General features: G+C 45.8%; 1 protein-coding gene across 2 annotated transcripts in view; it reads right to left on the reverse strand.

Moving 5' to 3' along the window:
* Positions 1 to 13,508, reverse strand: part of LOC144482143 (NACHT, LRR and PYD domains-containing protein 3-like) — a 73,453-nt gene that overhangs the window by 20,049 nt on the left and 39,896 nt on the right. For both annotated transcript variants that reach the window (XM_078201365.1, XM_078201366.1), the window contains exons 8-9: positions 12,253 to 12,423; positions 2,517 to 2,687 (exon numbers count right to left, since the gene is read on the reverse strand). In XM_078201365.1, coding sequence (XP_078057491.1) covers positions 2,517 to 2,687; positions 12,253 to 12,423 — 342 coding nt within the window. The remainder of the gene's footprint in view (positions 1 to 2,516; positions 2,688 to 12,252; positions 12,424 to 13,508) is intronic.

Consider the following 13,508-nt stretch of genomic DNA (forward strand, 5'->3'; position numbering starts at 1 on the left):
TCTGTGGGTATTGCTTTATATTGGAACAACAGAGATAGCTAGCTGTTAAGAGTTATACTGTGTCATGTTTAAGTCTTGCAATTGGTAAAGGTTATGCTAATTCTTGTTGTTATATTCTAACTGCATTCTTAAATAAACTGTGTTTGATAAAAGCATCCTAGTGGGTCACTTGATTCATACCTGGAGTGAAACACCTCATGCTCATCAATGCCAAAATCAAATGTAAAACCAAGGATCAAGGCTAACTTCACAAAACACCTTGGAGTTTCTGGTCTGCATCTTAACAATTGCCTCCATTCACTCTTTACTCTTCCTCACAAATCAAGGGCTGTGTGACTGGGTGATGTGTGTCCCCCTGTAAGCATGTGAACGGGTCCTCAGAGTCACCGTCACATTATTCCCCTCCACCCAGGGCACAGAAATCAATGTGATTGACATTCCACTGCATTGGGATCAGAGAGAGAGAAATCACAGGAATCAGTGAAAATTCAGGTTCTGGTTCATAACTTCCAACCCCTGGGCCTTTACAGAGTTTTTCAGCACAGAAAGAGGCCCTTCGGCCCATCGTGTCTGTGTCAGCCATCAAGCAGCAATCTATTCTAATCCATTTCCAGCACTTGCTCCATAGCCTTGTCTGCTGCGGCATTTCAAGTGCTTGTCTGAATGCTTCTTAAATGTTGCGAGTGTTCCTGACTCCACCACCCTTTCAGACAGTGAGATCCAGATTCCCACCACCCTCTGGGTGAAAAAACTTTTCCACAGAACAATCGGCCCATCGACTCTACACTGACTGTCCGAAAAAGCCAGGCCCACACAACTGCTTATCACTGGACATTTATCAGGGCAAATCCACTGAAACTACATATCTTTGGACACAAAATGATAATTTAGCATGGTCGATCCACCTAACCAACACATCTTTGGACTGTGGGAGGAAACCAGAGTACCTGACGGAAACACGCACACACGGGGGGAACATGCAAGCTCCACACAGGCAGTCACCCGAGGCCAGAATTAAACCAAGGTCCCTGACGTTGTGAGGCAGCAATGCTAACCACTGTGTCATCTTCAATTCTCCTCTGAAAATCCTCCCCAACGCCTTAAATCTATGCCCCTGGTTATTGTCTCCTAAAACAAAGGGGAAAGGTTTATTTCTATAATTTGATCGAACGCCACATGGTCGTCCCCCAGACTTCCCTGTCTGAAAAAAATAACAGGAGCATTGACATACAGATGGATCTGTGCGTACTTGTCCACTGATCCCTGAAAGTGGTAACACAGGTGGATAACTTGGTCAACAAGGCATGCAGCATGCTTGCTTCATTGGCCAGGGCATCAAGTATAAAAGTTGGCAAGTTATGTTACAGCTGTATTAAACTTTAGTTAGGCCCAACATGGAATATTGCGTGCAGTGCTGATCGCCAGACAAGCAGAAGGATGTGGCTGCTTTGGAAAAGGTGCAAAGAAGGTTTACAAGGATGTTGCCTGGTCTGGTTAAGGTATGAAGAGAAGTTGAATAAACTCGGAGATTGTTTTCACTGGAAAGACGGAGGCTGAGGGGCGACCTGATAGAGGCAGATATATGGTTGATAGTTGGGAGTCTTTTCCCCAGGGTGGAAAGATCAAGTGTAAGACAGGACAGTTTGAAGACAAGAGGGGGAAAGTTTAGAGGAGACGTGCGGGGAACATTTTCACAGAGAGAGTGGTGGGTGCCTCGAATGCACAGCCAGTGAAGTTGACGGAAGCAGGCACGTTCCCAATGTTCAAGGTTTATCTTGATAGAAACATGAACGGGAAATGAACAGAGGAATAGAAACTGCATATGAGCAATAAGTACGGGGTCTGAATAAGAATGAGGAGTCGCTGCAGGCTTGGTGGGCCGAAGGGCCTGTTACTGTGCTGCATGGCTCTTTGTTCTTCTTTGTACATGAATGTTAAAATCACCCGTGATTATTGCAGTATGTTTTTACAAGACCCCATTAATATTCCTGTGTACTGTGTCGAAGATTCTGAATATTGTTAGGAGCCTATAAATGATTCCCACAAGTGATCTTTGAACTTTGTTAATTCTTATCTCTACCCAAGCGGATTCTGCATCTTGATCATTGCAACTAAATTCACCTCTCTCTACTTACTGTCATCTGTTACTAACAGCGAAACTCCACCACCATGTCCTGTCCTCCATTTACTGTCATCTATTCACTCTCCCCCCTTTCACTAATCAATGGATGCTGTGTCCGGGGAGAGCTGTGCACATCTGAGGAGGAGGACAACCTCAGAGGGTGAACCATAACATTATTCCCCCACTCTCTCAACATAAGGATTTGTGGGACTAACATCCCATTGCTCAGAGATCAGAGAGAGAAGCAACAGGAGTCAGAGGAAAAGCAGTTTTCCTTATTCATAACTGACGCCAATAGTAATGGGCAGTGTTTTTTATACAAATACCAGTGGTGAAATTATATTGTTGAATATTCAGTTATTATAAACACAATCTCACACAGTCTGCTACTTACTTCAGTTTCTGTATTTTACATTCCGAATTCCTCAGAGCCACAGACAGCAGTTTCACTCCGGAATCTCCCAGTTTATTCAAACTTAGATTCAGATCTATCAGTGAGCGGTTTGTACTGAGAGCAGAGGCCAGGTCCTCGGCACAAGAATCTGTGAGACTATTAACATTCAGACTGGAGATCAGAGAGAGAAAAATAACAGGAATCAGGGTAAATCCACAGTGTTTTTAAGAATAAGATCATTAACAATAATAATGTACAGCGCGGGACACTCAAGAAACACAACTTCAGTTCATACAGAAGGCAAAATTCTATTGATGCTCTAAATCTGAAATATGAAAAAAATATGTTGCAGACTCTCATCAGGTCAGGCAGCATCTGTGAAGATAGAAACAGGTTTAGTTTCAGTTCAATTCGCGAAACTTAGAAATTGGAAATAGCGGCGAATTAAATTGTTTTAAGTGACGGGAGCTGGGGATGGGCGGGTGACAAGGAAAGAACAAAATGGAAGTGCCGGAGTGATTAAATGACAAAAAGGATGATGGTGAAAGGGAAGAGCACAGGATTCCCATGTCCTTACCCTGAGTCACAGGGAGGGACATGGGATGGTCAGTGGCTCAGGAATGGAGTGTGTGGTGGGGTTGAAGATGATGAGAGAGAACGTTTTTCACACTGCCAGTGGTTCGGGTCTGGAATTCACAGCCGGGAAGTGTGGTGGAGGCCGGCTGCATCGAAGCAGTCAAAAAGGAATGAGATGATTATTTGAATATAAAGAATGAGCTAGGATACGAGAAAAACGCTGGAGAATGACACAAATTCCTAATGCTAATTTGGTGAGCTGGTGCAGACACGATGGGCCAAATGGCCTCATTGTGCACCGTAAGAATTCTGTGAAGACAATAGTTGGAAATGTATCGATATTTCAACTGGAAGTTGGTGATGTTGCCGTGTGGACAGTGTCAGTAGCCATAGTCCTCAATAAAATGTTAATACTGATAGGCAAAGGAATCTGGGTGTACAGGTCCACAGATCACTGAAAGTGGCAACGCAAGTGGAGAAGGTAGTCAAGAAAGCATACGGCATGCTTGCCTTCATCGGCCGGGGTATTGAGTTTAAAAATTGGCAAATCATGTTGCAGCTTTATAGAACCTTCGTTCGGCCGCACTTAGAATATAGTGTTCAATTCTGGTCGCCACTCTACCAGAAAGATGTGGAGGCTTTGGAGAGGGTTTACCCCTTTTACAGAAAAGATTTACCTGGATGTTGCCCTGTTATGGAGGGCATTAGCTCTGAGGCGAGGTTGGAGAAACTTGGTTTGTTCTCACTGGAGCGACGGAGGTTAAGGGGAGACCTGATATAGGTCTACAAGATTATGAGAGGCATGAACAGAGTGGATAGTCAGAAGCTTTTTCACAGGGTGGAAGCGTCAATTGCTGGGGGGCACAGGTTTAAGGTGCGAGGGGCAACGTTTAAAGGAGATGTGCAAGGCAGATTTTTTTACACAGAGTAGTGGGCGCCTGGAACACGTTGTCGGGGGAGGTAGTAGAAGCGGATATGGTGGTGACGTTTCAGGGGCGTCTTGACAAGTACATGAATAGGATGGGAATAGAGGGATATGGTCCCCGGAAGGGTACGGTGTATTAGTTAAGTCGGGCAGCATGGTCGGTGCAGTCTTGGAGGGCCGAAGAGCCTGTTCCTGTGCTGTAATTTTCTTTGTTCTTTGTATTTCTCTCCAATAGAGAGAGACAATTTGTTACATGTAGCTTCAGGGATACAACTTAATAAACGTGCGGCAATGGGAGGAGATGGGATTCCATGAACCCCACAGCCGGTAAGAGGACCAAACCCTCAAATTTAGCATCATTCTACATCACACTCTAAACACCAAACCAAATGAACGAACCAACTCCACGTATAACCAAACAGGCACATTAATATCTGACAGGTTCGGGGAATCCGTCCACTCAGGCAGCACAGGCAGAATCACTGAATTGTTACAGAGCAGAAGGAGGCCATTCGGCCCATTGTGTCTGCACTGACTCTCCGAATGAGCAACTCACTAAGTGTCATTCCCCCACCTTCCCCCAAAACCCTGTGCATTCCAGAGCTTAACCACTGGCTGCAGGGGAAGGCCCCATTCAGGCAAGGCTGGCACCAGATTAAAAGGCAGCCAGCAGCACTTTTAAAGGCTCTGAAGGGAGCAGTGAGGGAGCCCTGGTGAATGAACAAAGAGCTGAAATGGCAGAAGACAGATTAAACCCAATTCGCTGACACTACCCTGGAAATTCTCAAGGCTATTTCGGTTTGGTGGGAGGTTCTGTTCCCTCAGGAGTGGAGGTGTCCTGTAACATCAACCCAAGCAAGGCTGGATAGAAACTGCCAAGGGCCCGAGCAGGCAGCACGTGGCTGCAGTGAGACAAAAGGATCAATAACCTGATATGTTCTGACAAGGAGAGTGTTAAACTTACAGGCTGATATGTGAATAAGGATGAAGGAGAAATTGTTGAAAGAACATCTCCGCCCAGACACTGGCAATGTCCAGACAGCAGCATCAATCTTCAGGAACATGTCAGCCTCTGTGAAGGGTTCCGGTCAGTCAGAGATGACTGCTACACTGCCGACACTGAGTGACCATCCTGGTAGTCCCATGATGGGCAGTCTGACAGCACCATAGGCTATGTGTGTGTCTTTGATGGGTGAGTAACAATGGAAATTTATGTGCTTGTGGAAGAGGGCACTCAGCGTCAGAGAAGGAGCCAAGAGTGACAGTGTCTGGATTGTGTCATCCTTATGCCAATGGAAGATGAAGTGCTGGAGCTGGGAGACCTGGAGGCTGGGTGGGCAATCGCTGATGGTGAGATGGGTTGTGGATTCAGAGAGAGAGTGAGTGAGTGAATGGATGGGCACAGGAGAGACTCTGCTGTTGAGTCCATAACTTGGAGCTTGTGTGTTCATCATTGGTCACATGGAGCTCTGGGTTAGGAACAGTCAGAAGTTTAACAGCACCAGGTTAAAGTCCAACAGATTTATTTGGTAGCAAATGCCACTAGCTTTCGGAGCGCTGCCCCTTCGTCAGGTGGAGTGTAGAAATGCTCACAAACAGGGCGTACAGAGACACAAACTCAATTTACAGAAAAATGATTGGAATGCAGTCTTTACAGATAATCAAGTCTTAAAGGTACAAACAGTGTGAATGGAGGAAGCATTAAGCACAGGTTAAACAGATGTGTATCGTCTCCAGACAGGACAGCCAGTGAGATTCTGCAAGCCCAGACAAGCTGTGGGAGTTACAAATAGTGTGACATGAACCCAAGATCCCGGTTGAGGCCGTCCTCATCTGTGCGGAACTTGGCTATAAGAACATAAGAAATAGCAGGAGTTGGCCATCTTGCCCCTCGAGCCTGCCCCGCCATTCAATAAGATCATGGCTGATCTGATAGTGGTTTAGTTCCACTTACCCGCCCGCTCTCCATAACCCTTAATTTCCTTATTGATCAGAAATCTATCTCCCTGTGACTTAAACATATTTAACGAGGTAGCCTCCACTGCTTCAATGGGCAGAGAATTCCAGAGATTCATTACGCTCCAAGAGAAGAGGTTCCTCCTCAACTATGTCCTAAACTGACTCCCTCTTATTTTGAGGCTGTGTCCTCTAGTTCTTGTTTCCTTTCTAAGTGGAAAGAATCTCTCTGCCCCTACCCTGTCCAGCCCCTTCATTATCTTATATGTCTCTATAAGATCTCCCTTCAGCCTTCTAAACTCCAACGAGTACAGGCCCAATCTACTCAATTCTCCTCATAAGCCAACCCCCTCATCTCCAGTATCAACCTGGTGAACCTTCTCTGTACTCCCTCCAAGGCCAATACATCCTTCCGCAAATAAGGGGACCAAAACTGTACACAGTACTCTAGGTGCGGCCTCACCAGTACCTTGTACAGTTGCAGCAAGACCTCCCTGCTTTTATACTCCATCCCTTCGCGATAAAGGCCAACATTCCATTTGCCTTCTTGATCACCTGCTGCACCTGCAGACTGAGTTTTTGCGATTCATGCACAAGGTTCTGTTCTCTCAGTTTCTGCTCAACGACTCTGCGCTGTTGTGTCTTGTGAAGGCCGCCTTGGAGAACACTTACGCGAATATCAGAGGCCGAATACCCGTGACCGCTGAAGTGCTCCCCAACAGGAAGAGAACAGTCTTGCCTGGTGATTGTCGAGCGGTGTTCATTCATCCGTTGTCGCAGCGTCTGCATAGTTTCCCCAATGTGCCATGCTTCGGGACATTGGTGAAACCAAAGGGGAAACTTTAAACTCAGACTTTAACCTGGTGCTGTTAAACCTCTTACTGTGTTTACCCCAGTCCAACGCCGGCATCTCCACATTAGGACCAGTCTGCAGGACATGCTGAAATGTGCATTACCCTCTAACATTCTTCACTCTCTCACACAAAACAACAGCTGCGGTGAGCGGGAGACGGGCGTGTAGCTCTGAGGATGAGGAAGGTACTTCAGAAGATGGACTGTCATATTATTCCCCATGACCTCCACCAGAGCAGATACTGTCTCACGCGATTAGCAAAGGGGTTACAATCTGGCAGCACAGGAGAGCACACACAAACCCGAGCAGCTGATGGAGGCAGGACTAGCTGAGTTCACTCACACTCTCGAGGGGACAGGTCATTGTCAGCTTCAGGTAGATTAAATGTGACTGGAGTCTTTAACAATGCAGCAGATACTGGAGCTGCAGCCTAAGGTATTTTAACATCCGGTGGAGTTTCCAAAGGCTGTGTGTATCCATACACAAAGGATGGAGGAGTCAATCCAGGCCAGCAGTGTTACCATGTCTCAGGTATGAGCACAAATAGCATCATCCACAGAGAGATTGGTGACCTTCGTGGAGAGTCACATCCAGCCTATCACCCACAGGAAATACACATGAACCTGCATGTTCTCACCATCTCCATGAGCTCTGTGGAACACGGGCTGTGGGAGGGGTGGGAAAATGTGGCTGGAGTCACTGTCAGGCCCTCCCCAGCTGAGCAGGGAGGGTCCAGTTTGCCCTGGATGGATAGAGGAGCGGCTGCCTGCAGCATTTGGGAGCTCCTCTCAGGATGCCCCTGGTGTGGTCAGTGGGTCCTCTTCTGCTCTGACTGTGACACCAGCACCTCACAAAGCTATGATGACAGAGACAACTCCAGCATCTGTGCAGAGGACCCGCAGTTGGCCGGATCCTTCCAGGATCCAGGAAATCCGAGGACAAAGGCCACGGTCATCGAAATTCTCACAGGAGAGGTGAAGATGCTGCCTGCAGCTCGGCGGAAAGTGCCGGGATGGGGGTGGTTGTCATGGTGGGGTTGCTTCCTTGGGCTTCACAGGGTTATACTTTGTTGTTACTGGTCACTTTGTTACGTATGTATTTTCAGTAAATTCAGAGATGGAGCACTACCAGAAAAATCCTTCACCATATTACTGGGTCAATACAATTCCAATGCCTTTGTTGCATGTAGTGACGGCTCCAGGGAAATTATAAAACATTCACAGAAACAGCAACAGGGCTGGAGATGGTGGAAGATTTATTACACTGAATGGCTGTGTGAGAGACTCATGCAAAACATGTCTGTATCACTGAATCTCGATCCTCCCTGACACATATCCCATGGTCCCTGGCGTGTGGTCCATAGGGTTCCTCATCATGAAGCATCTGGTCAACATTGTATTGCATCACACTTTCTTCAAAGCTTCTCCACACTAGATTCTAGATCCAGGTTGTATGGAACACAGCACAACACCTGGACATTTGAGACCCTTGCTGGGTACATTGAAGGGCTCCATCAGATCCATCTTTAGAAATCTTATGGCCTGCTCAATGGTCACTCAAGTTGCCCTGCAGCAGCTGTGTGTCTCTCATCTGTAACTATGTTTGGGCACAATTACCCATCCCTTCAGTGGGTAGCACTGGTCTTTCTTAAATCTTTCATGGGATGATGGTGTCATAGGCAATGCCAACACTTGTTCCCATCCACAATTGTCCTTGAGAAGGGGATGGTGAACTATCTTGTTAAATTCTGAACACCCTCTGGTACAATGCCGCTAGGAAGGGACATTCAGGATTATGATCCCACATCAGTGATGGAAAAGCAATATATTCCAAGTCAGGTTGGTGTCTGGCTTGGGAGGGAATCTGAAGGTGGTTGGTGTTCCATTCTTCTGATATTCTTGCCCATCGAGGTGATAGAAAAGTCTTCCTATTTTCTATCACCTCACCAGCATAGGCTTGTGTCTTTGATGGGAGAGTAACAATGGAACTTTATCTGCCTGTAGAAGACAGCACGAAACATCAGGAAATGAACTACAAATGGTGCCATCCTTACACTGAGAAGCAGCTGCACTGGAGCTGGGAGATCAACAGGCAGGGTGGGAAATCGCTGATTGTGATACTGGTTGTGGAGCTGAGAGCGAGCGATTGAATGGATGAGCACAGGAGACCCTCTGGGACATGCAACACAGAGAGCTTGTGTGCCCATCACTGGTCACATGGAACGGGCTGAAGAACATGTTGGAATGTACATTTTGTTACAAACTGTGTCTTGAAGAAATATCCTGAATATTGAAGGATATTGAATATGATCAGCCATGAACAAAATGAATGGTGGAGCAGGCTCAAAGGGCCGAATCCTGCTTCTAGTTTCTATTTTAATCATGTTTCTCTGCAGGTTATGCTGTCGGCACCGTGCTGTCTGTAGCCAGTTTCCTTTATTGTTACTGAAGCAGTATAATTGACATCATGTTGATTTTAATCTGAACTAATGCAGTGTTCTGTTGTTTCAGTGTTTTCCCTGGGATGGCAGAGGAGAGCTCGATTGCGAGTGATTGACAGGTTATGTCATGTGACTGAAGGACAGCTATTTTTCACAGAACATTCTAGTTTTAATTCTGCTTTCAGAAGCTGCTTGAAGTTAAGACAAACAGCAGTGCTGTTTCCCTCTCTGAAGTTGGAGTTTTTGCTGTTTACGTGTTGCTGTGTTGGAAGCTGTCAGAGACTGGGGTTACCTCTCTGCGGTTGGGCTGTTCGGAGGCGACATCCTTCTCTGAAAACAATTGTCTGTTGGCTCTCCGGAAGTGGTAAAAAGATGGAAATCGGCAACACGTGAGCTTACTTGTTTTTTGTGCTAACTAATGTTGGAGAAGGGTGTATGTCTGTGGGTATTGCTTTATATTGGAACAACAGAGATAGCTAGCTGTTAAGAGTTATACTGTGTCATGTCTAAGTCTTGCAATTGGTAAAGGTTATGCTAATTCTTGTTGTTATATTCTAACTGCATTCTTAAATAAACTGTGTTTGATAAAAACATCCAAGTGCGTCACTTGATTCATACCTGGAGTGAAACACCTCATGCTCATCAATGCCAAAATCAAATGTAAAATCAAGGGTCCAGGCTAACTTCACAAAACACCTTGGAGTTTCTGGTCTGCATCTTAACAATTGCCTCCATTCACTCTTTACTCTTCCTCACAAATCAAGGGCTGTGTGACTGGGTGACGTGTGCCCCCTGTAAGCATGTGAACGGGTCCTCAGAGTCACCGTCACATTATTCCCCTCCACCCAGGGCACAAAAATCAACGTGATCGACATTCCACTGCATTGGGATCACAGAGAGAGAAATCACAGGAATCAGTGAAAATTCAGGTTCTGGTTCATAACTTCCAACCCCTGGGCCTTTACAGAGTTTTTCAGCACAGAAAGAGGCCCTTCGGCCCATCGTGTCTGTGTCAGCCATCAAGCAGCAATCTATTCTAATCCATTTCCAGCACTTGCTCCATGGCCTTGTCTGCTGCGGCATTTCAAGCGCTTGTCTGAATGCTTCTTAAATGTTGCGAGTGTTCCTGACTCCACCACCCTTTCAGACAGTGAGATCCAGATTCCCACCACCCTCTGGGTGAAAAAACTTTTCCACAGAACCATAGAATCCCCACTGTGCAGAAGGTGCCCAATCGCGCCATCGACTCTGCACTGACTGTCCGAAAAAGCCAGGCCCACACAACTGCTCATCACTGGACATTTATCATGGCAAATCCACTGAAACTACATATCTTTGGACATGAAATGATAATTTCGCATGGTCGATCCACCTAACCTACACATCTTTGGACTGTGGGAGGAAACTAGAGTACCTGACGGAAACACGCACACATGGGGGGAACATGCAAGCTCCACACAGGCAGTCACCCGAGTCAAGAATTAAACAAAGGTCCCTGACGTTGTGAGGCAGCAATGCTAACCACTGTGCCATCTTCAATTCTCCTCTGAAACTCCTGTCCAATGCCTTAAATCTATGCCTCTGGTTATTGTCTCCTAAAACAAAGGGGAAAGGTTTATTTCTATAATTTGATACAACTCCACATGGTCGTCCCCCAGCCTTCCCTATCTGAAAAAAATAACAGGAGCATTGACATACAGATGGATCTGTGCGTACTTGTCCACTGATCCCTGAAAGTGGTAACACAGGTGGATAACATGGTCAACAAGGCATGCAGCATGCTTGCTTCATTGGCCAGGGCATCAAGTATAAAAGTTGGCAAGTTATGTTACAGCTGTATTAAACTTTAGGTAGGCCCAACATGGAATATTGCGTGCAGTGCTGATCGCCAGACAAGCAGAAGCATGTGGCTGCTTTGGAGAAGGTGTAAAGAAGGTTTACAAGGATGTTGCCTGGTCTGGTTAAGGTATGAAGAGAAGTTGAATAAACTCGGATTGTTTTCACTGGAAAGACGGAGGCTGAGGGGCAACCTGATAGAGGCAGATATATGGTTGATAGTTGGAGTCTTTTCCCCAGGGTGGAAAAATCAACTACAAGACGGGACAGTTTGAAGGCAAGAGGGGGAAAGTTTAGAGGAGACGTGTGGGGAAAGTTTTCACAGAGAGAGTGGTGGGTGCCTCGAATGCACAGCCAGTGAAGTTGACGGAAGCAGGCACGTGCCCAATGTTCAAGGTTTATCTTGATAGAAACATGAACTGGAGATGAACAGAGGAATAGAAACTGCGTATGAGCAATAAGTACTGGGTCTGAATAAGAATTAGGAGTCGCCGCAGGCTTGGTGGGCCGAAGGGCCTGTTACTGTGCTGCATGGCTCTTTGTTCTTCTTTGTACATGAATGTTAAAATCACCCGTGATTATTGCAGAATGTTTTTTACAAGACCCCATTAATATTCCTGTGTACTGTGTCGAAGATTCTGAATATTGTTAGGGGCCTAGAAATGATTCCCACAAGTGATCTTTTAACTTTGTTACTTCTCATCTCTACCCAAGCTGATTCTGCTTCTTGATCATTTGAATCAAGTTCACCTCTCGCTACTGTACTGACATCTGGTACGAACAGTGAGACTCCACCACCATGTTCTGTCCTCCATTTACTGTCATCTATTCACTCTCCCCCTTTTCACAAATCAATGGATGCTGTGTCTGGGGAGAGCTGTGCACATCTGAGGAGGAGGAGAGAACCTCAGAGGGTGAACCGTAACATTATTCCCCCACTCCCTCGACATAAGGATTTGTGGGACTGACATCCCATTGCTCAGGGATCAGAGAGAGAAGCAACAGGAGTCAGAGGAAAAGCGGTTTTCCTCATTCATAACTGACGCCAGTAGTAATGGGCAGTGTTTTTTATACAAATACCAGTGGTGAAATTATATTGTTGAATATTCAATTATGATAAACACAATTTCACACACAGTCTGCTACTTACTGCAGTTTCTGTATTTTACAGTCCGGATTCCTCAGAGCCACAGACAGCAGTTTCACTCCAGAATCTCCCAGTTTATTGTAACCCAGATTCAGATCTATCAGTGAGCGGTTTGTACTGAGAGCAGAGGCCAGGTCCTTGGCACAAGAATCTGTGAGATCATTCTCATGGAGACTGGAGATCAGAGAGAGAAAAATAACAGGAATCAGGGTAAATCCACAGTGTTTGTAAGAATAAGATCATTAACAATAATAATGTATAGCGCGGGACATTCAAGAAACACAAATTCAGTTGATACAGAAGGCAAAATTCTATTGATGCTCTAAATCTGAAATATGAATAAAATGTGGAAAATCTCACAGAACAAGCAGCATCTGTGAAGATAGAAACAGATTTAGTTTCAGTTCAATTCGCGAAACTTAGAAATTGGAAGTAGCAGTGAATTAAATTATTTTAAGTGACAGGGTGCTGGGGATGGGCGGGTGACAAGGAAAGAACAAAATGGAAGTGCCGGAGTGATTAAATGACAAAAAGGATGATGGTGAAAGGGAAGAGCACAGGATTCCCATGTCCTTATCCTGAGTCACAGGGAGGGACATGGGATGGTCAGTGGCTCAGGAATGGAGTGTGTGGTGGGGTTGATGATGATGAGAGAGAAACCCTTTTTCACACTGCCAGTGGTTCGGGTCTGGAATTCACAGCCGGGAAGTCTAGTGGAGGTCGGCTGCATCGAAGCAGTCAAAAAGGAATTAGACGATTATTTGAATATAAACAATGAGCTGGGATACGAGGAAAAGGCTGGAGAATGACACAAATTCCGAATGCTAATTTGGTGAGCTGGTGCAGACACGATGGGCCAAATGGCCTCATTGTGCACCGTAAGAATTCTGTGGAGTTAATGGTTGTAAATGTACGGATATCTCAGCTGGAAGTTGGTGATGTTGCAGTGTGGACAGTGTTAGTCGCCATAGCTCTCAATTGAAATATTAATATTTCTCTCCAATAGAGAGAGACAATTAGTTACATGTAGCTTCAGGGACACAACTTAGTAAACGTAAGGCAATGGGAGGAGGTGGGACTCCATGAATCCCACAGCCGGTACGAAGACCAAACACTCAACATTAGCGTCATTCTACATCACACTCGAGACATGAACCAACTGAACTAACCAACTCCACACTATTGCCAGAACGGGCACATAAATATCTGACAGGTTCGGGGAATCCGTCCACTCAGGCAGCACAGGCAGAATCACTGAA

Source organism: Mustelus asterias (assembly GCF_964213995.1).
Source record: "Mustelus asterias chromosome 26 unlocalized genomic scaffold, sMusAst1.hap1.1 SUPER_26_unloc_35, whole genome shotgun sequence".
NCBI classification, from domain to species: Eukaryota; Metazoa; Chordata; class Chondrichthyes; order Carcharhiniformes; family Triakidae; genus Mustelus; species Mustelus asterias.